General features: G+C 36.1%; 1 protein-coding gene across 3 annotated transcripts in view; it reads left to right on the plus strand.

Annotated features, from left to right (window-relative positions):
- The window catches only part of CEP128 (centrosomal protein 128), a 437,869-nt gene that overhangs the window by 403,720 nt on the left and 6,609 nt on the right, over positions 1 to 27,540 (plus strand). For 2 of the 3 annotated variants that reach the window (XM_067728864.1, XM_067728871.1), the window contains 3 exons: positions 8,761 to 8,838; positions 12,057 to 12,170; positions 24,521 to 24,629. In XM_067728864.1, the coding sequence (XP_067584965.1) occupies positions 8,761 to 8,838; positions 12,057 to 12,170; positions 24,521 to 24,629 (301 nt within the window). Of the gene's footprint in view, positions 1 to 605; positions 699 to 8,760; positions 8,839 to 12,056; positions 12,171 to 24,520; positions 24,630 to 27,540 lie in introns of all 3 variants that reach the window. The other variant, XM_067728857.1, reaches the window with a different exon arrangement.

Below are 27,540 nucleotides of genomic sequence, written 5' to 3' on the forward strand. Positions count from 1 at the left end.
GATTGAATAAATGGATAAATCCCTCCCCTTCGTTGAGTAAATTGCATTCGTTCACTCAAGAAGCAGTTATTGAATACCTTTTCTGTGGAAGCACTGGGTGGACTGTGGGTACAGTGGGGAACAAAGACAGACATTCCCCACCCGGAGGATGCTTACTGCCCAGTGTCAACACAAGCATTAATTAAATAACCGCACAAATAAATGGAACACTAGTACTCTAATACTTGTTGCAAAGGAAAGGCTCATGATTTAACTGAGAACTTATTTGACAGAAATCAGTGAAGGCATGGGTGCCTTCCCTGAGGAAGTGATGAAAGATAATAAAAATTAACCAGTTCACTTAAGATTTATACATTTCATTACAAATTAATGTAAATTTTACATTAAACATATTCAAGTGGAATTAATGGTATGCATGCTGAAGTCTTTAGGGTAAAGTGTACTAATGTACACGGTTTACTTTGTAATGCATCCAAAAAATAAGTTGGGTTAATGGATAGACGTGGGGATGGATAGATGAATATGTGATAAAGCAAATATAACAAAATGTTAATAGTAGAACTTAGGTGGTGGGTATTTGTGTGATCTCCGTAAATTTCTTTCAGATTTCCTGTATGCTTGAAAATGCTCATAATGTTGGGGGGAAAAGTTTTAACCAGATAAGGAGACTGCAGGGAACATTCTCCACCGAGGGCACAGTATGTACAAAAGCAATTTGCGTGCCATTACAATTCTATTATTTTTATGTTTTGGATGATGTCTTTAGAACAGTAATGTATTTCTAAATATTGGATATAGTTTTAATTAAGTTTGCCTTGTTTCTGCTTTGTACTCTGTTGACTAATTTTTATTAGTAATTTTAGATTGTCAAATTTAGATTGTCACTGACCTCCTTTTCTCCATTTGAGAATCCTTGAGCTGACAGTATTTCACAGAATCAGGGTTTTTTTAATACTATTTAGAAAGTACTTGACAGTTTTCAATGTACTTTCACATTCACTCTTACTTGATTATCACAGTTACTCTATGAGTATGGGATAATGAAGACCATCATTATTTATCCCCATTTTGCAAATAAAAGACTGAAGCTTAGAAGGGCAGGGGAAACCACAAAATACAATTAATGTTGCTGGAACTGTGCATCTCCACAAATGAGATAGGCTGACTTCTGGTTCAGCATCCCTTCCACCTCACCACTGTCCTCCATCAGCCAGCTTGAAACACGTGACTGGGACCAGTAAATCCCACAAACATAGTTTCTTTATCTGCCACCTTAAGCAGAAATTGCTAAACTCTGTCTCTTTCAGCAAACACTTGCTTATACTGTTTGCCCATTATTAACATGCAATCACATTTTGGGGGCAAAAGTTCTTAAATTTCTTCCCTTTGTTGAGGGCATTTAGTTTTCAATTTTAAGAAATGAAGTGATTTCACAGAAATTAAAGTGTGGATCTCAAGACACTCCTCCTTATAGACTGGTTGTAAGGGCCCAGTTCGTTATCTAGCATACAGAGAACACTAAACTAGTCCTCACTATTCTTTGTGTGTTATTTTTCCTTTATATCAGGAAAAATATTTAAAGAGGGGATCTCAAGGGGAAGAGATATGTTTCTTTATTCCTTCTGTATTCCTTTCTCCTTCAGCTCATTCTTGGTGTTCTCTTATTGAAAAAAAATCCCCAAATTAAGCTAATAATAAGATAACTCATCATTTGGTTATGTCTAGAAACAAGAAAGCAATAACCTGGAATGACAGATTCTGTACGTTTTTTATAGTTCTTCACTGAAAAAAATTACTGTGAACGAGAGTTGGAAAATACCTAGAAAGTCTTCTTTATTCAAATTTTCTAGTGAAGATATTCTACCTATTCTCAAATTTCATAAATTTGTGCTTTTTAAAGGAGATCTTCTACCATGTTTGATTAGAATGGTATTATATGAAGACAAATAGAATTTGTTGTTGACAAAAGTCACTGATGCCATATTGCCACATTAACCGGTGGTTTTTTTTGTTTGTCTTTTTAACAAGCCTTATGTACCCTCTTACCCTGAGACACATGTAAACACTTCTAAGTGGGTGTCTGATTTTTAAAACTCTCTTAAAGTGAAGCCATACCCGGCCTCTGTACCCTGACACCAAATTAAATCTTGGAGACAAGAGTTTTGGGTGAAGTAGAAAAGAACAGCTTTACTGCTTTGCCAGGCAAAGGGGCCACAGCGGGCTTGTGCCTCAAAAACTGTGTGTCTCAACATGGAGGCGATAGTGAGAAGTTTCACGGTAATGGTTCAGAGAGGGTGTGATCAGCTCGCAGACACTCTTCTGATTGGTTGGTGGTGAGGTAAGTGGGAGTTAGCATCATCAACCTTCTGGTTCCAACCCGTCTGGGGTCTGCCTGCTTGAGACCAGCATACCATTAATTTCTCCCACCTTGTGGGGCTTTCAGTATCTGCAGAACAGCTCAGATATTGTTATATATATATATCCCTTAATGGGGAACAAGAACCCTGCCCCGAGGCTGCATTTTTGTTTCTCTTGACTGTTCCTTGTCTCCACATCCCCTCCCTTCCCTAATTAGCAACTGTTTGAACCTTCTCACTGGAACTCAGGGAAGGTCATGGAGGCTGAATGAAGCCTATTTCCTGTTATCGAGACATGGAGGACACAGAAAAGCTTTTGTGCCCAGGAGCCCCACAGGGTCCTGCTTGGTATCAAAAGTACACAATCTAGAAATAGAGGACTCCTCTGATATTCCAAGAAATCCACATGACTTTGAGCTCTGAGGCTCTTTGAAGGATGTGTGTCTATGAAATGACTTTGCCAGCCCAGCCTCTGCTACTTTTTCACTTGGTTCCAGCTGTCATACAGTTTGGATGAAAAGAGGACCCTGTGAAGCCAATATAGCTGTGCTGGATCTAGTCACCTCAAGTGAAAAGGCAGACAGTCTCTCTTTTTCATGATCTCACTCTTCCTCTCCTTCAAACTTGTTTACTCAGGTCCTTTTACCATCTTTCAGCCATTTGTCAAAAAAGTTTTTAAGTGAATCTCTTTCCAAATGAAATGGAATTGCATTTTTGAACCCAAATAAACTGCTTCATAACCTCATGTATTTAATATCTATATAGTGCCAAAAATGCACACACATTTTTAAAATAAAAATATAGACACCATATCCTTTATGTATCATCCAGAACCTCAAAATATATGATTTCAATAGCACTATAAGAAAATGGTGGTTGTTATAGGTTAATAAGAAAATAACATGTACATTTTTACAAAGAAAAGTATATTCTGTTTCGTAAGCTTACTCTACAGGAGACAGGAATCTAAGAATTGCAGTGAAGCCCCTTCTAATTTCTAATAGCTGCTACTTATGTTGTCATACTATATTATTCAATTTCCCTCAAGTCTGAAGCAAAGGAACACCTAAAGAAAAATATACTGTGGACCAGTACAAACTGTTCAACCCCACAGCAGTTTGGTGTGTGTTGAAGATTTTGGAATAGTAAAATTGCCAGCTGATTCATTGCCCCTTCCAACAGGTATCTAAACACGCCCGTACGCACAGAAGCCGGAAGTCCTAACAGACAGGACTTCTGAATTTCACTGTTGTTTCCACCACTGGATCTTGCCCTTAGTCTAGAGAAAATAAATGAAATAGCAAACTTTTGCTTCTAGGTTTTTAATACAGAGGTCAAGATTCAGCGGGTTGATTAGAACACGGTAACTCTGCCTTTGTCTTTATGTGGCCAACATTTGTTGAAGCACCTCTTGTGGACAGATAGTGTGCTATCCTAGTGCTAAATGTTACAAAAAAAGAAAAGGGGGTATTAGTATCATAAAACTCAATCTCATACCTAACGTCCTCTAATCAACAGAAAGACTGTCCTGACCCCTTGTGTGTGTATATATATTGGATGCATGGTCTTGAGCACAGACCCTTCAGCACTGGCAAGATGAAATTCTTCCTGGGTTCATCTTAAGACTTCTTTTTCCAGAAACAAGCTCATCAAGGACATATCTTCAAAATTCTAGCTGCTAAGAGTTGATAGCTAACAAGGGATTAGGAATTTACCTAAAGCATGCACTATTCCAGCTACTGGTTGCTGTCCTTTTCAATTGGTGATTTGCCATGAAAATATTTATATAATAACACTGACATTTCTGCATTCAGACTGCTTGGATTTGCATACCAGTTTTGCCACCACATGACTGTGAGGAAGTTATTTACACTTTGGTCCTCAGTTGTCTCATCTGTAAAATGGGGATAACCTTAGTATCTACATTATACAGTGGAATGAGGATTAAGAATTGTATTCAAAATTGAATTACTTTTTTTTTTTTTGCGGTACGTGGGCCTCTCACTGTTGTGGCCTCTCCCGTTGCAGAGCACAGGCTCCAGACGCGCAGGCTCAGCGGCCATGGCTCACGGGCCTAGCTGCTCCGCGGCATGTGGGATCTTCCTGGACCGGGGCACGAACCCGCGTCCCCTGCATCGGCAGGCGGACTCTCAACCACTGCGCCACCAGGGAAGCCCCTGAATTACATTTTTATAGTTAGTCTTTCATTATCCTACTAAACAGGATTAGGAGTAATTGATCATTTGCTTCCTAGGCCAGTGGAAGTCCAGCTCCTTAAGCCTCTGAGATAAAGCAAGTACTATAATCAGCGTATTGTATCAGTTTTTTATGAAATGGAGTCTTAATTGTGAATTTCTCTGTTTTCAAATTAGATATGAAATTTATTATCTTGTAACATTTTCAAAAGAGAAACACTCTTTAAACCCCTATGTGAATGTCCAATTTAGTTCTTCTAGAAAATTGATATAAGAAAATTAAAGACAGGTTAAGCACCTGTCATTTCCTGGTGCCATTATTCATAAACTTGAGAAATTGTTCCCTTAATTCTACCAGTGGAGACTTATATGTGCCCTTTAATGCATTCGACCATGTAAGGCAGAAGTAATTAATCAACTTAAAAAATAAAAAGGTTCCCTGACTGCATGAGATATTTTGCCCTAGGAAATAGCATGCAGTAGGTCCTCATTGGCACCTTTAAAATCCAAGCAAGTTCCCTATTTAGACTTCCCATCTGCTATTAGTTCTTGTCTCTCTAGCACAGTTAGCTTTTGGGGAAAAGTGAACTTGAAATGCCATGTAATGTGACAAGACTCTAAGCACAGGATGCCAGCCAATCTCACATTAAAAAACAAAAGACGGAAAAAAAAAAAAAAGACGAGTTTGAACGTGCATATGCATACTTTTTAAGTCTATATGACAACGTGGTAGGTTTAAGCACACTAACATGCATATAGAGGGAGAGAAGGCCAGAAAATAAACGTACTCTCCAAATACCGCTTAATCATGAAATTATGAGACCTGAGGTGACTGCAGGCCTGGACTCATTATCTTCATTACTTTATGTCTTATTGTTGCAGATGCCTTAGAAATCTCAGCATCTGTACGTGTAATTTCCTTAAAATAAATGCAATTAACTTTTTTCTTTGTATAATTCTTACATCTTTTACATATGCATATTCTCCCTCAGTAAATTTAAAGTTCCTGCAGAAGAGAAAGTGTGCCACCTACGTCTTATGGATCTTTCTGTGGTATCTAGATATACATTTGGTGTTACTTAACTGACTAGAATATAAGGATGAAGAGAAGGACATGTGTACCAGAAAGTATTTCTGATATTGAGCAAGATATTGAGAAACAATCCATAAATGGAATATAAAATAATCACATCTACAATAGATGAAGAGAAAGTATAAAGATGTTAATGGAGACGCGGGGGGTTAGGGGAGGGAAGTAGAAAAATAACCGGTTAAGAAAGAAGAAGCCAAGCAAATTTTTAAGGTTGAAGGTTTACTCAAAAAAAAGTAGCCGTTTGAATATGTACCCCCAAAACATAATCAAATAGAATAAACCAGTATGTGTAAACATGCTGGGAAAAAACCTTTTTAATGCATCACCTGATTGATTGAAAATTTTAAGCAAAAATATTTGCATAACCTGCTAGCTTTACAGTAGGGAAAGAGATCATTTGCTTATTTTAAGATCAAAATAAGTATAACATATTTAACCCAGGTTCAGAGGGTCACTTTTGAATGAAAAAAATTATGGGATGAAAAAAAGGAAATAAAGTTTTAAAACTACAAGTTGTACCGAAACCATTGTTTATGAAGAAGATTTTATCCAATGCATAAAATTTTGCTTTAAAATCACCATGGCATTGATTTGGATTTTACTATTCAAGGGCCAATATAATTCTTGAGGAAAGCTATAATTTTACTATTTAAATGAATATAGCACATATGGTGACTAAAACTACTAGTTCTCCTAAATCTACACATTAGGGCCTATGTTAAGAAACATGTCATTTTTTAAATTGAAGTATAGTTGATTTACAATGTTGTGTTAATTTCTGCTGTATAGCAGTGACTCAGTTATACATATATATACACATTTTTTTTATATTCTTTTCCATTATGGTATATCTCAGGATATTGAATATAGTTCCCTGGGCTCTACAGTAGGACCTTGTTGTTTATCCATTCTGTGTGTAAATAGTTTGCAACCACTGACCCCAACTTCCCAGTCCATCCCTCCGCACCCCCCGACCCCATCCCTTCAACCCCCGGCAACCACAGGCCTGTTCTCTATGTCTGTGAGTCTGTCTCTAAGAAACATGTTATTTTGATTAATCTTTCCTATTCATGAAATAATTAAATAATGCTATTTAAAATGCATGGCAGTTTGAGTTGAGCACACGCCACAAAAAAGACTAACAATGTAAGTGTTAATCGGAAGGAACAAAATACTAAATCTTTTAAATGGAACTCGAAAAGGAGGCTTAAGTGGAACTTGAAAAGTTATGAATGTGAAGAAACAGCACGTACAACTTCCAATTTCAAAATGGCCAAAGTAAGGATGTTTCTACTACTCTCTCAAAAAGCACATTAGAAGAATACAAATATGAAGAGATAGAAACGGTGGTTTACATGTTGACAACTAGAAGACATCTATAATGCCAAGTCAAAGAACATCGAAAGAAAAAGGGTAAAATGCCTCATGACAGACGTGAAACCCAAATGCCTGTCAAGGGGATAGCTATGGAAAGCAAATTTTATTCACCCTGTAGAATTTCTGAAAGGCTTTTGAGCTAGTGGTACCCTTTGATTGCAGAAGGAGAGAGTGGAAATGAGTACATTGAAAGTGTCTTCAGGGAAGAGTTAGACCCTCCACTGTCTGTCTCCATCCCTGCTCCTCCAGAAACCCTGCAGGAGATGTAAGGCTATGCTCTGGAGAAGCTCTGGATGGGAGGTGAAGACAGAGCATCAGGGTGAGATAGGGATAGGAAGAGTAAATGAAAGTGAGTATACCAGACAATAAGAACACCAGTTCCTAACCCAGGCTAGTTCCAAAAAAATTGAACTCCCCTGAGAAAAAAACCCTGGTGCACATATAATTTGGAGCCTCCTCCCACCAAAAAAAAAAAAAAGAAAAGAAAAGAAAAGAAAGAAAGAAAAAGAAAAAAAGCCATTTGACCACCTGATTAGCCTATCATTAAGTTACATAATTCTCAGGTATTGTTTGCAATAAGTTCTATGCTATGCATTGGTAGCTAACAAACCATGTAATCTTATGGCTTAGCACCATAAAAGTTGATTTTTCACTCACATTAAGTCCAATATGGTGGGCGGCTCTCCTCTATCCTGTAGCTCTGCCGTCTGGAATATGTGGCCTCCAGGGTCCTTATGGCAGGGTGTGAGGTGGAAAAGGGAACACACAGACTCTTAACTGTCTCAGTCCGGAAGTGACACATGTCACTTTCATTCATAATCTATTGTGCAAAACCATTCATGTGGGAGATGTAGGGGAGTACATGGAATAGTGGGTGGTCACTAACTTCCTGATAGCTCTGTGCAAACTTATGTCCAGGTTCCTGCAGGACACTTTCTTCCCATGCACAGCCCTAGGGTTTATTTTTTATTTCATTGAATAATTACAATTCGTTTTAAATGTAAAAGCTACTATCTGTGTGCCTACCCTGTGACAGGACTAAGAATACAGAGGTGTATATGGTACAGTCTCTGGTCTCAAGGTTATTCTACCATTTAACCTCTTAGTTCAACATTTGCTTTGAAATAATTTTCAGAGCATTCCCTCTTAGTGGTTATATCAGTATGTGTAAATCAGTGACTAGCTAATCAAAGACTGTAGAAGTTATTGATTTGTAATCAACAGGACCTTGTGTCCCTGTCGCACATATTTAATTTCAGATTATTTCTTCCAAGTCTTTTGAGAACTACTCTTTTCCTTTTTAACTAAAATAATTGTTGAGAGCTCTTTTCTTCTTTATAATGGCAACATGTGAGGATCTCTAATATGCTCCATAGATAAATAACTGCAAATTCATCTATTTCTCAGTATTACCTTATGATTTATTTCTGATGTTCACTGAAGCAGGTTTTTAAATTAATATGAAATTCTCTATAGAAAGTTTGATAGTATATCAGTTGCAAGCAGTTATCTAGGAGGAGCTTTATATTCAAATCAGTCTTGCAAATGCATCTCATATTCTTCTTGAAAAAATTTTTTCTCCTGTAGATACATTTATCTTAGACATACTATTTGTTATTTGACTCTCTAAATCTACAGCTTGAACTGCTTATACCAGTGGTACAACTGATTTTTAGTACTTGGATTCTGAAAGTATTAATCAATTTTTCATCATGTTTGCTTGCCTTGTGTTTTCTAGAGTACCCGAGTGGCCTTAGACCATCTGGAGTCTGTGCCTGAGAAACTGAGCCTACTAGAAGATTTCAAAGGCTTCAGAGTGAGAAAGAGTTTGGCTTTTCTCTTTCAGTATTTTTATCTGAGTGAAAGCACTTGACATCTTCCTGATGTGCAAAGAAAATTGTAGGGAGGGAGGAAAGACCATAAAACATTGGGGACTCTTAACACTCAGTCTTACCAGAGCTTATTGACATTTCTGAAGCCAGCATTGAAAATAGTGGAACTTACATATTAGCACAATATAGGAAAATAGAGGCTTTTACCCTATTACCAGAAGCTCATTTGGCCCCCTAAAGCTTCAACTATAATTTAGAAAAACCTAAGAATTAAAAGGAATTACACATTCCTTTTAATTCTTTTAAAGGAATTAAATGACTTTTTTGATAAACAATTGTAATTTATGAATTATCTTTTTTTAAATTATAAATTTCCAGAGTACTGTTTGTCTTAGAGATACAGTAGTGCACAGGTTATCCCTGTTCTACAATATATGAATTCAGATCCACATAGAATTTTAGATTTTATATCCAATGTTATTTATTGATAGAACTCTAACCGCAAAGGACTTTATTATCAAGCCAGTTAATTACATGTCGGAATTTACCTACTGTAAATATAACCCTGCCACCCAGTCCTGCCAGACAAGGTCCAGGCCAGACAGCACATGTCCCCATAGGGGTGCATATGTAATGGACAGTTTTAGTGATTTGTAATTTCTTGACCCTGTATGAACAGAGATGAGAGTTTCTCTTTGAAAACCATTTAACTGTTTATTTCACGTTTGCTTTAAAATATAACTTATATATAGATTCTGCTTAACTCTAACATATTATTTGAGGATACAGTGAGTAAGAAATATAACCAGATCATGCCATGTTGATTTATTAGAGGTACTGATACGATGTAACTTTCAAGGTCTACACTATCTTAAAATTTCATTAAGTGTATTTTGCTAGTTCAGTAACTAAACATTTTTGAGTGGGATCTAGGGTTGAGCTGACACATCTAGAAATCTAGAATATCACTTATAGAATAAAGCCAAGTGTTTCTAGTATATTTTACTAAAGTTTTAATTCTTTCTCATGATTTAATTGCATATTTGCAGTCTAAATCTTTATCAAAGAATTATGAAACCAGTGTTCAAGAATTTCTTTTCACCCTTATATGACCTGATATGGAAAGCAGACAATATGTTACACCCATGTCCTTTTCCACTTTTTTCTTCTTTAGCTAATAGAAGTTATCTAAGTGAATGAAGGGCCGGCACCAGAAGGTATTAGAAACAAGTGGCATTTGCCATTGAAAAACTAATGCCTGTCTTATACCAGCATAAAAAAAATAAAGTTTAACCTCCAGTGACAGCTCATTTTTCCCCCAGTGGTCTACATTAAACAGAATGTTCATAAGGGTAATTTAAAAGTTGTGTTCTCTACTATTGCCAAAAAATTTATTATTTTTTTCATCTTATAGGCTAGTGATTATCTACAAATCTAGCTTATATGTGCACACACTCACATAGGAAGGTGCCTATATAGTGAAATTTTTAGGGACAGTGTTTTTCAAATTTCAGAATTGTACTTTCCAGTATTAGTCATTAAAATTGAAACCTTTACCTTTAAAAGGGAAAGGAGTTCGTTAGCAAGTATTATACACTGCTATGTGGCAGGCAGTAGCTAAGTACTTTACATTACATTTCTTCAAATCCTCAGAGACACCCTATAGATTGGCATTATTTTCCCCCATTTTACAGCTCAGAGAACTGAGGTTTGGGGTATGTAAATTAGAGAAATCTACGATCTACTTCTCTGTGTTTACAGCAAAGCCCATCTGCTTTGCCCTACTGCCTGTAGCTTGAAACCCATTCTATATGTACTCTAAAGCCATCTGTATGATTAAAAAGAGGTCATGTAATCAATTTAATGAAAACAACTAAACATAGCCTTAAATAAAAATACATGAAGCCTTTAGGTTATTAGACATAGATTATATTTTTCAAAACCCAAAACTTTCTAAAATTCAGTACGCTGTTAACAAGAGTTCAAAGACCTAAGTTCTGGTCTATGCTCATGCACCAGACAAAATCACTTAATATCTCAGGGAATATTTCCTCATCCATAAAATATGAGAGACTTGAACAATATTATCTCTGTCCTTCCTCCTCACACCGGCATCACTAGCATATATGTGAAAATGCATTTCACATACTTTTTTGGCAATACTGTAGTCTGACTCTTAAGTATGAATACAAACCTCAACTTATTTAGATGGTTTTGACTTTATTCTTATTTAAAGGTGTCATAGTCTCTCTCTCTCATTTTTTTCCCCCTTATTTTGAAAGAAGTGATTCAACTTGACAATCCTACATTTAAACATTACATATTTGATATGGAGGAGAGGGAATAGAATTGGGTCCCAAGCCCAGTTTGCCGCAAATTGCCTACCCTTGGACAGGTCATTCTTAACTTACCTGGGCTGTAACTTTTTTTTTTTTTTTTTTAATAAAAATGAGAACTTTGGAATTCTAATACCCCTTCCAGTTTGAACATTCAAAAAGTTCTTTGGGGCTATTTGGGGAACTAAATCCCATAGATGATTTTTCTTACATATGAAAATCAGTTGCCCTAATTCTACTCTAATTTCTCCCTAATTCATAATAGAAATGTCTAAAAAACTGGCTGTGGTGACTTATTTGCTGTGTTCTATCCTCTCTCCCCGAAATGAAGGAAAAATAGAAAAGAAGGAAGGCAGGCCCTGGAAATTTTTTCTGTCTTAATTTATTACCTGACTTTTTTTATGCTTTTGAGGGCCGATGAGCTATCCTTAGGTTTAAAAATCTACGTGATGTAATAGTTAAAAGTCAGAATGTTGAACAAAGAGTATATTTTGATGCCAGGTACTATTCCAAGGGATCATATATAACATCCAAAAGTGGCATGGTATCATTAAGTTCCATCTTTGGACAACTCACTGTTAATTAAACCTTTTTCCCTTCCTTCAACTAAAGGAAGGAAGTCGTTTCAGATTGGCATGGGGACTAGCAGTGAAAAGAAATAACCAATGTGGGACCCTGTTTCTATTTTTATGATAGCATCCAAAGTGATCGTTTTCTTCTTTATCCTTGGGAACCTATGATTCCTCTATATATCTCTCTAAACGGCTATAATGATTAATCATCTACATATCAAAACTTTCTTATTTTAATTTCAAGCACTGGTTTTTCTTTCATCTACCAGTTTAGACCCTTTGTTGTTTTTGCAGGGTTCGCGCAGTTTATCTGACAGAATTGACGGGAGATATTCTAAGTACGGAGTTCACAGAGAGTCTCTTCAGCAGCGCCTGGATGACACCAAGTACAGAATCCCAAGCTTCAAAGTAATGCCCTTTATATACACTTTCAGTCTTTGGGCATTATTCATGTTTATGGCTACAGCTTTCTAAGTAGCTGCCGCAGGTTTTGTGTAAGGGTACTAATTATAAAAGAAATTTCTTGATGTAGGAGATAGATTTTCAATTCTGTAGAAATAGAAAATAAAAATCCAAAGACTGTGTTTATAACTTTTTCCCTGAGAACTCATCTTTAAGTTTATGCCATTGTTGCTTAATATGTTGTTTGTCTATGGGAATTGATGCTGCTTAAGAAATCCTGAGCCAGGAAACCTCTGGTCTCTTGATTGGTCAGAGGCTTAGTGTGGATGGTGGCCCCTCTCAATATGTAAGTTCAACTACTCTCGGTGCTGAGGTCCCCAGTAGGTGAAGTAACATATAGTATTTCATAGCGTTGGCATTTATAGTCATTCCTTTCATAAGAATAAGAACTCCATATTACTGCTTCAGCCTATGGTTCACTAGTGTGGAATCAACATAGGAGAGTGGGAAGATCTGACCATATTGACAAAAAGCCTACCATTCCCTAGAGTCTGTCCAAGACCCATGTGGGGTATGGGTGACTTTAAACTCATTTGACCCTGAACAGTTATTAGCCTAGAGCAGGGCTTCTTAGCCCTGGCATTAGTGACATTTGTGCCGGGTAATTCTCTGTTGTAGAGGCTGTCCTGTGCATTGTAGGATGTTTAGCAGCATCCCTAAGAATCTACTTACTAAATACCGGTAGCATTCCCCATCCCAAGTTGTGGCATCTAGCTGTGTCTCCAGATATTGCCAAACATCCCCTAGAGCAGCAGTCCCCAAACTTTTTGGCACCAGGGACCAGTTTCGTGGAAGACAATTTTTCCACGGACAGGGCAGGGGGTGGGGGGGGGGGGAGTGAGGGATGGTTCAGGCAGTAATGCGAGCGATGGGGAGCAATGGGGAGCGGCAGATGAAGCTTCACTTGCTTGCTAGCTGCTCACCTCCTGCTGTGTGGCCCGGTTCCCAACAGGCCATGGACGGGTACCAGTCCACAGCCCAGGGGTTGGGGATCCCTGCCCTAGAGGGCAAAATTGCCCCCCATCGAGAACACTGACCTAGAGAGAATCCATCTATATTCTAATGTACACTCCAAGTCGATTTAGAAAATAAAAAAACACTAAAGGTTCTTTTGGCTTTTTTATATTCTTACAAACTTCAATATATATGAATATTCATTACACTGTATATATTCACTTATTTCAGCCAAATATAATTATTTTTAAGATGCTTCTTGCCTCCTCTGAATGTAATTGGATAGAATGCTCAGTGGATATAAAGACAGTATTCATTTACATAAGTCCTCCCTAGCATGCTTAAAATGAGCACTTCACTTCTCCATCTCAAACAAAAATTTAACACAGTTATGCCATGTTATTTATACCCTTATTGTAAAGAGGGCGTCCTGGGGCTTTGTGCTTTTTTACCTTTGCTTTTTATATTGGTATTATTTACTATAGTAGTGACCTTGTTGTCTCATATGGTGAATTTTAAATTGTCTTCCAACGTTCTCATCAGGTCCCATATACTCAAGCATTTCTCCACCGCTGAGAGGAGTGCCACTAACTTTAAACAGAAGTGAAAGGCTTAGGTAACAAGAGCTAATAATAATAACGACTCATTATTGAGCATATATTAGAACAAACTACATAAAATTGCTCTTTTTGTATGTGTCTCATGCTTTATGTGCATTACCTCATTTAATCCTCACAGCAACCCTGTCAGTTGGCACCATTATTTTTCCATTTTTACCATTGAAGAAAACGAAGTTATAGGGCAGTTAAGTGGTTGAATCAGGGTTCAAACCTAAATCTGCCTGGCTTCAAGAATCTATATCCTTGAGCAGCAGGCTATTATAGTATAAATTTGTACCTGATATTCCTTAATTTTTTTAGAAGTCACCAAATGTAGGGACTATATCTTTAATAAATAAAAGTCAGTTGTCTCCAAAAGTACATAAACACATTATATGCCTCTTAATTCAATAGAGGTCTGGATGCAAATGAAGCATTAAAAACATTATTTCCCAATACAGTTAGATCCGGTATTAGGTAAGTCAGTGCTGTCTAGTGGCACCCAAATTGCTATAAATCAATGCAATTTCCATAACAGCATATGGCAAAGCTATGAATGTTTAACACGTTCAGCCGGTAATCTCATTGGAGTTCTCTTTAAAATTACATTTGCAGCTGAAGAGGAAATCAAGCCTGGTTTGTGAGGCCAACACTTATCAAAATGAGAAATAAGGTTGAAAATTTTGCAAATAGACAGTACAAATATAAGGAAGAGCCACAAAGCACATTTTGTGATGACGTTGTCCCACATTAATACTAAACATTTTTAAATGTTAATCCATTTTACTGATGAATATGTAGGTTACTGTCATGTGTAGCAGAAGTCTGGCCTGAAATAATGTAGTGATCTAATGCAAAACTCATGAGAATATCACATCTTTTGTAGTCATTGTTGAGAAAAATGTGAGAATGCATTTTTGTGAATTGTAGATACCAATGATCATTTGCTTATATGCTTTTTATGAAAATAAGTTATTTATCAAGAATGAGAGGGGAGGCATGGATAATCAGAAAAGCTACCTCTGATTAACTGTGGACATCTTGAAGAAAATAATAAGAGGCATTGAGACTCTTTCTATCAAGGGATAAGGCGTCCCATTTACTACATCAGTTTCATAAGATGTTATTTCAGCAGCTCTTGACTTCTGTCATATTTTGCTAGGACAGAGTTCAAAGAAAAGGCTCTTGAGTTCATTGGTTCTACTATAAACTCTGGTTCCAGGAAATCAGTTAGTGTAGGATTCAGTTTAATGCAACAGACATAGACTATACAGATACTATATTGCAAAAGCACTGCACTACCTGTTGGAGGTGGGAGTGGCAGGATGTACAAACATGCAGAAGGCATGGCCTTCAAGTAGGGAATAGTAATCTAGTCATCTTAATCCTTATAGGTAATTCTTGCACAGTTGTTTGAGAGCACAGTTTGGCTAACTACCACCCATGGGCCAAATCTTGCTTGCTGACTGCTTTTGTAAGTAAAGTTTTATTGGAATACAGCCACATTTATTTATTCACGTGTTGTCTGTGACTGCTTTCATACTCAGTGGCAGAGTTGAGTAGTTGCAACAGAAACTGTATGGCCCACAAAACCTAATATATTTATTATCAAGCCCTCTACGGGAAAAATTTGCCAATTCCTGGTCTAGAGGAAGGAGAAATTACCAATCTACTCTTACTTCCTTTACACATTATGTAAAATATTCTCTTTTCTTTATTTAACCAAAACATATTACCCAAGCTCTTTATAAAGTCATAATACTATCCATTCATTCAACAAATTTATTGAGTTTCAGCTATGTGCCAGGAACTTTCTAGGCCCCTGGGACTCACGTCCGTGAACAAAACAAAGATCCCTGCCTTTTAGAGCTTCTGTTCTAATTGTGAGATGTTCAAGTTTGTTCTCGTTGTTGTTAAATACAACATTCAGCAAACCTTTACTGAGTTTACATTGTGTATAAAGCGTTGTGCTGGAAGCCGGAGAGGATGATGGCATAGTAAGAAGAGCCATTGTCAGTCCTTAGGAACTCAGAGTCTTCACACAGACAACTGTAGTACAAAGGAGAAAGGGGTACATGCTGTAAGGGTGACCCAAAAAAACTGCAGTGGGAGTTCAGAGAAGAAAGATGCTCTCAAGTCTTGAAAAGAGGCTTGTGATGACAAGGTACAGGGAAAAGGATCACTATTAGCATTACAGTTGTAGACCCCTGACTGTATTACTGTTAGCAGACAAATAACTGTTAGACTAGCAGAACTATATTGGCAGCTGGCTGCTCTCATGTCGTTGCTGATGTCAGAAGGCAGTGAAACATCCAATATGGCCACACTGCTGGTGGAGGGGAAGTGTAGCAGAAAGTGTACAAGTCAGGTTCTCTTTCAATCCAGAAAGAGAACCAACTCCTGCTGTTTACTCCCATGGCAATCACCAGGACCAAATGATCAGATTTCTAGAAACCTATTGAGAGTTTTAGCAGGACCAATGTCCACAACTGCTGAGAGCATAATGTAATATTGTACTAAGCTTACCAAGTTAACTGGTCAAAGCCTGATCTAAAAGTTTAAATTTAGAATTCAATTCAAAGCTGAATCTGACCCAGATTGTCTCTGTGTAGACAACAGAAACATTTCACAGCTTCTCGTTCATGAGGCCTAACTGGGTTTCTGTAGGACATACAGACTTCCTTGCTGTCCCAGCTGTTTCAAATAGAACAGAATGTTCAAAAGTCAGCCAATAACACAGCATTGCTAATCTGAATTCACGAAAGAGCATGGTTTGGTCCAAGATATTCCCATTTGCTACCTGCCCTTTTTGCTCTCTACCCATGCTAAATATATGGTTTTAATTAGCAGTGGATTTTTTAGTAAAATCACAAAAGGCATATTTTGTTCCCATCCTTCCTCCTCCTGAAAAAAAAATCATGATTTTCAATTTCCAGTAGAAGAGTTCATATGCAATTTCTTTTTAAAGAAGCAGATTTTTACAGGATAAGATGAGGTAGGTGAGGAAGTGTTGATAATGGCTTTCAGCACAGGTTTTGAAGCCAGAGTTTGCCGAAGCCCTTTGTCATATTTGTTCAATGTAAGCATGTGTATGCTCTAAGGATGTGCTTTGCTCCTGGAAGCTATTTCTCCCTCCTTGAATCTCTCCGCGGTTTGTTTATGCTTTGCTCATAGCAATTAATGGCTGTTAGCACTTCCTTTCTAAGGTCAGCTATTTCTGTACATATCTTAAATCTTCTACAATTGTAGCTTCTGAAGCACGCAATGCATAACTCCTCATGCAATTCAAGACTGTAGGTGATTTTTATTTAATGACTACTAAAATATATCACCAGTGTATTATTCAGATAATTTTACAAATATTGCTTGGGAACAGTAGTAGCAATCATGGGGGAATTTGAGGGAGCTTTAACCCCACAATACCCCAGTTATCTCATTTATAACCACCTCTCTCCATGATTTGTTAAGAAATCCCATGTAATCTCCTACGTAAATATAACTCCATGCTTCCCCCAACCCCAAGCAATTTTGCCATCCTTTAAGCCTCTCCTATATACAGATTTAGGGTCCAACACTAATCTTTAAGTTAACATAAAAGAAATAGTAAGATAACTATAGGTAAATACTGAAATCTGGGAAATGCTATTCTACTGGATTGTATGATTTTTGAGGGTAGACACTGTCTGCCTTATCTTCGGCTCCAGAATACACAATTCATGCTAAATTGGTGATTAAACTTTCTTTTTTCTAACTTTAGCCTTTTATGGAATTCTAACAAAAGTTTAATTGCTATTTTTCCAGTAATGCTTAGATGACACATCTGAAACCTCGTAGACAATCAAATCATGCTGAACTCTGAAGCAATTTTTATGCTTTTGAAGTGATCCAGCCATAATATTTAACTAGTTGATTACATCTTGCTCTTTAAAAGTTAAACAAAAGGTTGCCAAATGAGTTGGTATTTTTCTTTGGTATAAAACCTGAAAATAGCAATGGATCAAAAGTGCTTATTTAGGAATCAACATGGGTACTTAGATGAGCACATAACTCTACCAAACCCAGTTCCCCTAACAAGCCACATGCTTTCTTCACCTTTCTCAATAATTTACTCAACAAGAACATTAAGAAAGGAAAGATTATGAAGGAGTTTAACTATAAAGATACCATTGTTAATCATGTCAAATTCAAAATTCTAGATATGAATACTAGATACATAAGGAATACCAATTAAATGTCTTATTAGTTTTTAAATAAACATGTTATAACGTATTCATCCAAACAATCACTGTTTCCTTTGAAATAGTCACTTCAAGAGAGGAAGCACTGATTCCAGTGAGGCACCATCATTGTAAAATATCTCTGCATCTCTGCTTTTGTTTCTTAAGTCAGTGACATCTTTTTGCGTATCCTTGTTTATGGCAAATTTCTACCCACTACGAATATATTCAGTTTCTGAAAATGGATTAAAGTCATGTAGAGCCAAGTCCAAAATGAGTAAAAAAACAAAACAAAACAAAAACTGAGTATGATCTTTTTCATTAGTGAGTCATTAGTAATATTAAATTTTATACCATAAAATAATCAATTGCATAAAGGTAAATTTATCAAATTGCCTGATCTAACACGGTATTTTCATGAGTCTGTTCATGAGCGTGGCTTCATGTTTATAGCATTATGGTATAAATTTGGAAAAGATAGTTTGCATAGTTAGATGTACTGGTTGTTCAGTGGTTCTGCTCGGGTAGATTAGAATTAGAAAACGTTAGTGCTGAGAAATCTTAGGAGATGATCTGGTCCAGTGCCCTCATTTCCTTATATGAAGAAACAGAGAATGTGAGAGTGACAGTCTCCTTCTTCCCAACTTCCACCATAGCACACTTTCATTTCTGTACTTTGGTCAAGAATAATTATATATGATCATTATTGACTTTCTTAATGCAAATGGCACTGTGCTAAATTGTGGAATATTGGGATGGGTAGGTAGAAAGAGGTGATCAAAGCCCCACCCTCATGGAGGTAAAATGCTATATAATAGCAGCCGTGCAGATTGAGTTATGGAGGGCAGACTTTAAGTAAACTGTCTGTCCAGATTGAAGTTTCAAATAGGAATAAAGTTTACTGAGGAAGTGGTTAAGCTTTTTCGAGCACTGATGGAGAATTGGGAATTAAGAGTGGGGAACAGTGCATTGTTAAGCTAGAGACAAATTCAGGAAAACATTTCTGCCACAGATTCAGAAACACATAAGTGCTTTTTCCTTTTCTCTGGGGGAAGAGTTGGATAAATTAAAATTTACAAAAAATTAAATGCATCGTTTGTCTTATAAACTTTGAACTTAGAGTATTTCTGAGAGAAAAATACTTGGTGGGCATCATTAAATATTAATCATTAGAGATTAGTTTAGCAAAAAGATTTAGTTGGGTTGGAACAACTTTTAAGAAACCAATTACAATGTGGGTTATGAAAGAGAAGTGGAAGAAACCCAGGGAAAATATTAGAAAATGCAAGTTCCTTCACCCAGTGGAATTTTTGCAGGGAATTCTGGTTAAATAGGTTGTTGAGACTTAAGACAGAAATAAAAATAGGTCCCTGTGCTAAGGATATAAGAGTTGGCAAAAAGCAAAAGCTAGGATTATTAAAATTGCAAAGAATCTTCCTTTTTAACCAGTACTTCCTTTTTAATATTTAAGTATTTAACTGAAAAACAGGTAGGAATTAGAAAGAAACAGTCATCTTATGGTCACCCTGTAAACTTTACTTAGATAGAAATTCCACAAGTTAATCAATGTATAATTGGAGAATATGAAGATATTGTTTTCATATTCTGATATGTTGATTGTTCAAAGGGATCGTGAAATATTTTTCTTTTAGTATGTTCTTTCAGGGTTCATTTCATTAGTTATCTTTCAAGGTAGCATTGGGGATTCTGACAGTCTTTTGAAGACTTAGAAAATTTGGGAACTTAAAGACATACAGCTGACCGTTGAACAGCTCGGTAGTTAGGGGCACCGACCCTCCATGCAGTGGAAAATCAGACTTGTAGTCAGCCCTTCACATCCACAGTTCCGCATCCACATTTCCACATCCTTGGGTTCAACCAATAGCAGATCATGTAGAACTATAGTATTTACTATTGAAAAAAAATCTGTGTTTAACTAGACACACACAGTTCAAACCTGTGTTGTTTAAGGGTCAACTGTTCATTGAGTCCCAGGTGTATTCCAATAGCTACTTTAGAATGAGTTGACATGGGCCAACTAGAGGCAGAGCTGTGGATCTGGCTATTATAGTTCAGATGTGCCATACTAAAGGCCTGGGTGGAGCTGGAAGATACACAGATAGAAAGGAGAATTATGCTTTCAATCAATGCTAGAAATCTCCACTTAATCGTGGTTCCTATATAAAATGTGAAAGAGAAAAGCGTAATCTATGGTTTCCCGCTAAGAGATGCTTAGTTGATTATGGGCCAGTAAGAGAAAGGAAAAAATAAGGAAAAGCACTCACTCACATTTTGCCCATTGACACCTGGGCTGAGAAAGACAGTGAGAAAGGACAGGAGTGGAGGTGTAAGTCTGGGCGTCTTGCTGAATGAAGCAGATGGCGCAATGACAGCCTCAAAATGTGCCTCCCAGAGGAAGGATGAAGTACGCAGGATAGTCAAATCCTATTCGCTCTTCCCAAGGTATGGTTTTAAATTTCTAAAACAAAATCAACTGGCATCAAACCATAGATTATATCTTTTCTGTTACCAGAAAAAGAACCACTTATATTTTTAATTATACAACCAGCTTCTTGGCATATGACAGTTAAAAATATGGCATATTTAGGAAATACAAAAAAAATTAACAAGAAAATAAATAATCCAACAAATATTTTTAAAAACCTATTTGTGTAATTTAAGGGTGTATGTTTCCCAGCTCTTACTTATAAATATCTTTTTATATTGAAATCACCATTTGTTGATAATTTTATTTCCTCCTTTTTTCATGTAACATTGTATATATGTGGGAATTTTCTCTATCATCATCATTATTATCATTATGGTTCTACCATACTTTACTTTCCTGATCTCCTATTGTTGGAAATTTAAGGTTAATTTCAGCTTTTTTCTATTATAAGTAGTCACTTGATGAACATCTTGGTATAAAAATCTTTGTCCGTATTTTTAATTTATTAACCTAATATAGATGCCTAGAAGTATACTGGATGACACATTTTTTTTTTTTTTTTTTTTTTTTTTTTTTTTTGCGGTACGCCGGCCTCTCACTGTTGTGGCCTCTCCTGTTGCGGAGCACAGGCTCCGGACGTGCAGGCGCAGCGGCCATGGCTCACGGGCCCAGCCGCTCCGCGGCATGCAGGATCCTCCCAGACTGGGACACGAACATGTGTCCCCTGCATCGGCAGGCGGACTCTCAACCACTGAGCCACCAGGGAAGCCCATGGATGACACATTTTAAGGCTGTTTATTTGTACCCATTTTATCTTAGTTGTCTAATACATTGGCAGAGTTGTTCAAAATATTTCCTAATTACCTTCTTAATGTCTATAGATGTTCTAGTAATATTCCTCTTTCATTCTTAATATTGGCAATTTATATCTTCCCTCTTTTTTCTTAATTAATCTCAGTAGAGGTTTTTAAATTTTATTGATCTTAAAAAGAATAACAGTATGGGTTTCATTTTTTCACTGCTTTTCTGCTTTCTATTTAATTGATCTTTGCTCTTTATTATTTCCTTCCTTTTACTTAATGTAGGTTTAATTTGCTCTTTGTTTTCTAGTTTCTTAAGGTGGAAACTTGGATTATCAATTTGAGACGTTTCTTCTTTTGTAATATACACGTTTAATGTTATACATTTCCCTCCAAACTGTTTTAACTGATTCTCACAAATTTTGATAAATTATGCTTTTCTTTTCATGTAGTTAAAATATTTTCTCATTTTTCTTTTGATCTCTACCTTGACCCACCTATGAGCTATTTAGAAATATGTTCTTTAATTTCTAAATTTGGGGGAATTTTTCAGATATCCTTCTGTTGTTGATTTCTTCTTTCACCCCATGTGGTTAGATGGCATCCTTTGTATAATTTCAGTCATCTTAAACTTATTGAGATTTGTTTTATCACCCAGCATGTAGTCTGTTTTGGAGAATATTGGATGTGTGCTTGAAAAATACTTGTAATCAGCTGTTTTGGGGTATTCTATAAATGTCAATTAGGTCTAGCTGGCCAGTAGTGTTGTTCAAGTCTTCTTTATGTTTACTGGTTTTCTGCCTACTGTTTTATCAGTTACTGAGAGAGGAACGTTGAAATATCCAACTATAATTATGGTTTTGTCTATTTTTTCCTTATAGTTCTATCAGTTCTGCTTCATATATTTTTGGCACTGTGTTAATATGTACATACAATTTAGGACTGTTATCCCTTTCCCTTAAAATTGTTGACTTATTCAACCACTCACATTTCTTTTTTTCATATATAGAAAATGAGGAAGTTTAATACAGTCGAACTTTGAACAACACAGGTTTGAACTGCATATGTCCACTTACATGCAGATTTTTTTTCCAATAGTAAATACTACAGTACTGCACAATCCACAGTTGGTTGGCTCCACAGTTGCAGAACCATGGATACAGAGGGCCAACTATAAGCTATACGTGGATTTTTGACTGCACAGAGGGTCGGTGCTCCTAACCCCTGCGTTGTTCAAGCGTCAACTGCATATCCTTTCCTTTCCAGGAATCCTACAATGAATGACTTCCAGTTTCTTATGAAATTCTCATAATTAGTGAAAACTATAAATCACTTGGTTAAAAACCACAGGGCCTTCATCCTAAATGAACCTAAACTCCCTTTTGGTACATGAAAACTGATGATCTTAAGTCATTTTAGGATTATGTCCATGCTTTTAGCTCAGAATAAATGTGTCTTTTACAGACGTGTGTGTGAGTCTGCATGTGTGTGTGCACATATACACACACACACGCACACAGACTTGTTCTTTTTTGGCCTTTCTTTTGCGTTTGCATACATATATATGTGACAAAGAAATAAAATATAAACTTGGTACTTAGTGCAGAGAACGACAACTAATTCATCAGATAGTCATGCTACATGAGGCCTTACTGTTTTGAAGAATCTGTTAGGCCACCTAACCAGCAGTTGTTTCATCTAGAATCTTTGCCACAATTCTTGATCCCTTCCTCTCCCTTGACCCTGCAGTCATCCTCAATCACAGTCTTTTAACTTGTATTCCCACTTCTACATTTGTGCTGTTTCAGTCTGTTTTCCACAAAGAGGCCATAGTAATCTTTGAGAAATACAAATCAAAGCATGTCATTCCTCTCCTCAAAACCCTTGATTGCCTTCCGATTGTACTTAAGTAAGAAGAAACCCACATCCAAATCCCACCTCTGGATCTCATTGTAACCACTTCCCCAGGCTCAGTGTGCCTAAGCCATGGGCTTTCCTTCAGTTCTTCAAACACACCAAACTCTTTCTTACCTTCTTAGCACCTTCACACGAGCCTAGAGCACCACTCCCTGACCACCCTTCTGCTCCCCCTTACCTCCCACTTTTCCGTCCTCCACCTATGAGTTTTCATCTGGCTAACCCATTGATTCATACTCAGCATTCAAATTATTGCCTTAAATATCACCTACCAGAGGAAACTTCTCTGGACCCCAAATCTAAATGTAGTTCTGCCTATTATTTCCCATTCTTCTTCTTATAGCTCTTACCATAGTTTTAAACTATATTGTGTTTTGTATAGTTTGTTTAATGCCTTTCTCTCCTGCAATCCTGAAGATTTCATGATCATATACACCAGTGTTTTATTTGCCCTTTGACCAGCATATAGTAGGTGCCAAATAAACGATTGTTGAATGAATGAATGAGTGCAAGAAAGAAAAAATGAAGTGAAGTAAATAATTAGAAAACATTTAAGAGAAAAAAATTGCAATTTTTTATCAAGTAAATGTATCTTAAAGCACCTATTTTTTAACCTATTTAATTAGTAAAATTTTTCAAAGATATAATTCCCTAATTCCGTTTTTCAGCTAAGATTTGGGGAAAAGGACACATTCATACAGTCCATGAGGAGAGGGACCTTTTCTGTATTCATTTTGGTTTATGTATTAAATATTTGTTGAATGAGTATTTGTATAATCATTATGGAAAGCAGTCTAAGTAAATGTATTTAAAAACATCAAATTGTTTTTACTGACCCCGTATTTCCACCCAAGAATTTGTCATAAGGAATAGACCTAAATATGGGAAAGGTTATATATTTAAAGGTATTTCTCATAGTGTTATTTATAGGAGTAAAACATTGGAAACCACCTAAATGCCCAGAAGACTAATACCTGAGTAAAGCATGATATATTCACTAGACAGTATATGAGTAACATAAAGCTAAAGGTTAATGACTTTTAAAATGTTTATATTATTAAATGTAAATAAATAACAGAGTTTTACAACAATATTTACAAATCTTATCCACAGGAAAAAAAAGACTGGAAAGAAATATGTTATGCTGTTATGGCTACAGATGATTTCCTTCTCTCTCGTTTTTTCATATTTTCTTTAACATCCACACATTTTATTTTTTACAAGGATTATAATTATATTAAACTGTGGTGTAACATAGCTGGCATCTTGAGGTTCAATTTTATTTTCAGTACATTTAAGTGAATCCCAAGCCTTACATTTTTCAATGATTTGAACTAAAATGCTGTGCTCTCTTTTTTAGGATGACAGAAACTTTGCTGAAGGTTCCCGTGCTCATGGGTTAGATCAGTCATCCTCTTGGCAGGATCACAGTTGCTTCCTGTCTAGTCCTCAATTTTCACACTTGCACTGTAAGTAATGATGTCCTGTACCAGCTTTTAAATTGGATTTAAGAAAATGCATCTCATGGAAAGATTAAAGCATAAGGCCAGTACATGATAGTAATATTCATGTTGTAAGTTTGAAAAAATGTTCATTATGAATCATACAAATAATACCCAAGTACATTTATAATATTACCTAACTTACTAAAAATATATGGAATCGCTTCTTTTTAGACCTTACACTTCTCATAAAAACTGAAAATGAATTACCCAAGGTAAAAATCTTAATTAAGCAACTTTTTTTTGGCCTGGAGATTGCTAGTAACTATGGATGAGTGGGTAAGGAAGTTAGATGGTATTGTAATAAAATTCAAGTCATCAAAAAGTAGAAAATCTCTGCATAGAACTGTTCAAAAATATCTAATTTTGTGCAAAGAATAAGGATATGAAAACTATTATCGTCCGATTTCATTCTGTGAATAATACAGTGTAAATATTGATAAAATGTCACACACATTGACAAAGTGTGAGTCTGTTGACCCAGGATACCATCTCCAACCACTTATGCTTCACCTTGTATGTAATGTCCTTAAAGAAGCCTTCAGGACTCAGTTTTAAGTATGGTTTCTGTAATGTGTGCCCACAAAGCATTACAATTTTCCTTTAAAACCTTTCTCATACTAATTATGGAATTATTTGCTATTTGAGTGACATTTTGTTTACTGACTCTTCTCTTCACCGAAGAGTGAACTCCATGATGTTAGGAGTGATGTCTGTTTTATGCACCACTGTTTCCTCAGCATCCTATATAGAACTTGGCACATAGTAAAGGCTCAATTAATATTAGATGAATGAGTGTATAAGTTTTTTATTTCAAGTCCACTTTTATCCAATCCATTTGGGACTCAAATGTTAATAGATTCTTAGTTAGATAACCATTTAGCTCTTCAGTTTTCCATGGACATAGAGTTTGTACATTCAATTTGACAATGCTGTCATTTAAAAAAACTAGGCTGCTATAAAATAAAATATCAAAATTAGCCACAAGGAAGTAGGTCAAATCCAAAAATGATAACTCTCATTTTTGCTGATTTATATTCATAGTCATCAAATAAATATTTACTGTTTTCTGATAAATGGTTTGGCTTCCATTATATCATAATTATTTTATTGCAAAAGCTAAGCATTTTCCCTTTCCTGTCCTAACCATTTTACCAAGTGATTCTATATATTTTCATAAACCCTCTGCTATTCTAATCTGGCAGTCACCCTTCAAATTGGATCATATCTCAGGTTTGGTTACTGTACCTCAGAATGTGATATACACATAGGACAAAATTTTTATTTTTCATATTAAGCAATGGAAAAATTTCCTCAGGTCTGTTTGATGTATGTAAGCATGGAAGAGGAGGAGGGTAGGGACAGAGCACCATCAAACATCATATCCCATCCATTAAGACATTTAAGAGCCAGGAAATAAACAGCACCATGATATGAGCACAGAGGTCATTGTTCTACTGGTATTTAATTTTGCCATTATGACTTTCATAAGGCTCCCTAGAAAGGTACCTAGAAGAAAGTGGTTAGAAGACATTAAGGGGAAAACATGAAATTTTTTAGAATTTTATTTAATACTGTGACAGGCAATAAAAGAAACTGTATTCAGCTTTTCATTCAGTAACATTTCATGACTATCCCTGGTCATTTCTCTAAGATATAGTACTTATAAGCTGCCATAGGTTTCTACATAAATACACTGGCTCAAAAAAAATAAAGTTAAATAAGAATAGGAAAAAATATCATTGAGAACATAATTTGGATAAGAAAATACTTATTATAGTCTATATTGTACAATCTGACTGAAAATTTAGCTTAGAAAGTAAACCTCTTTATTAATTTATTGATAAATTATTTATTTATTTACACATAGTTTTACTGTTCTTTTTGACAAGTTTGTTTTATGATTTTCCTCCCATACTTACTTCCATGTTTTTAAGGTTACTTTAAAAAGTTTAATCATAGGTACTACTGTTAATCATTTTAAGTGATTTAATAAACTTATTTCTAGAAATAATGTTTATTCTTATTTGCTTTTCTGATGAACCTTGAATTTTTTATATCTTTTTCATGATGTAGTATTTTTGGAAGCGAATTAGAATCATCCTGAATACTTCTCCATTTTTGTAGCACAAACAATTTCAGCTTAGTTATAGAAACTGTCCTGTAATTTTTCTTGAAACTTCAAAATTAAAAAGGAGATCTGTCAAGATCAACAAAGAGAAAAATGGAGCCTACAGTAATTCGATAATACAGGGAATGGAAGATATCTTAAAAATATCATTAATGCCCTCAGAGAAATGAGAAAATAGTACATTTAGTAAAAATATGAGCAAGATGCTATAAAAAAGGAACACAGGATAAGAGGTCTCAGAAATTTAAAATATGAACTAGAAAAGTGGAAAACAAAGTTGAGAAACCTACAAAGTAGAAGATAAGGAAAAAGAAAGAATGGGACAATAGGAGAGAAAAGATAAGATATTCAGAAAATCAATACAAGGAGGACAGTACCTGATTAGTGAGAGCCCTGGGATGAGAGAACAAAGAAAACAGAACAAAGGCCAGAAGCGGGGCGGATGATGAGGGCTCACCCAACAAACAGCTGTTGCACATCTTTTGTGGGAGCACATCCAAGAAAGGGAGGTAAATATTTTCAGTTTTTGTATCTCTGAGAATGGGTTTCTTCCACTCACACTTGACTGAGACTTTGGCTGGCTATAAAATTCTAGGTTAAAAAGGACTTTTCTTCTGAAGTCATTGCACAGTCATCTTCCAAAATCCAGTGTTGCTGTTGAAAAACCTTATGTCTTTTTGTTTTGACTCCCATTCCTTTGACGTGATCCTTTTCACCACCACTGCCCCACCCTCACCCCTGGCCCAG

Source organism: Pseudorca crassidens, chromosome 1, assembly GCF_039906515.1.
Source record: "Pseudorca crassidens isolate mPseCra1 chromosome 1, mPseCra1.hap1, whole genome shotgun sequence".
NCBI classification, from domain to species: domain Eukaryota; kingdom Metazoa; phylum Chordata; class Mammalia; order Artiodactyla; family Delphinidae; genus Pseudorca; species Pseudorca crassidens.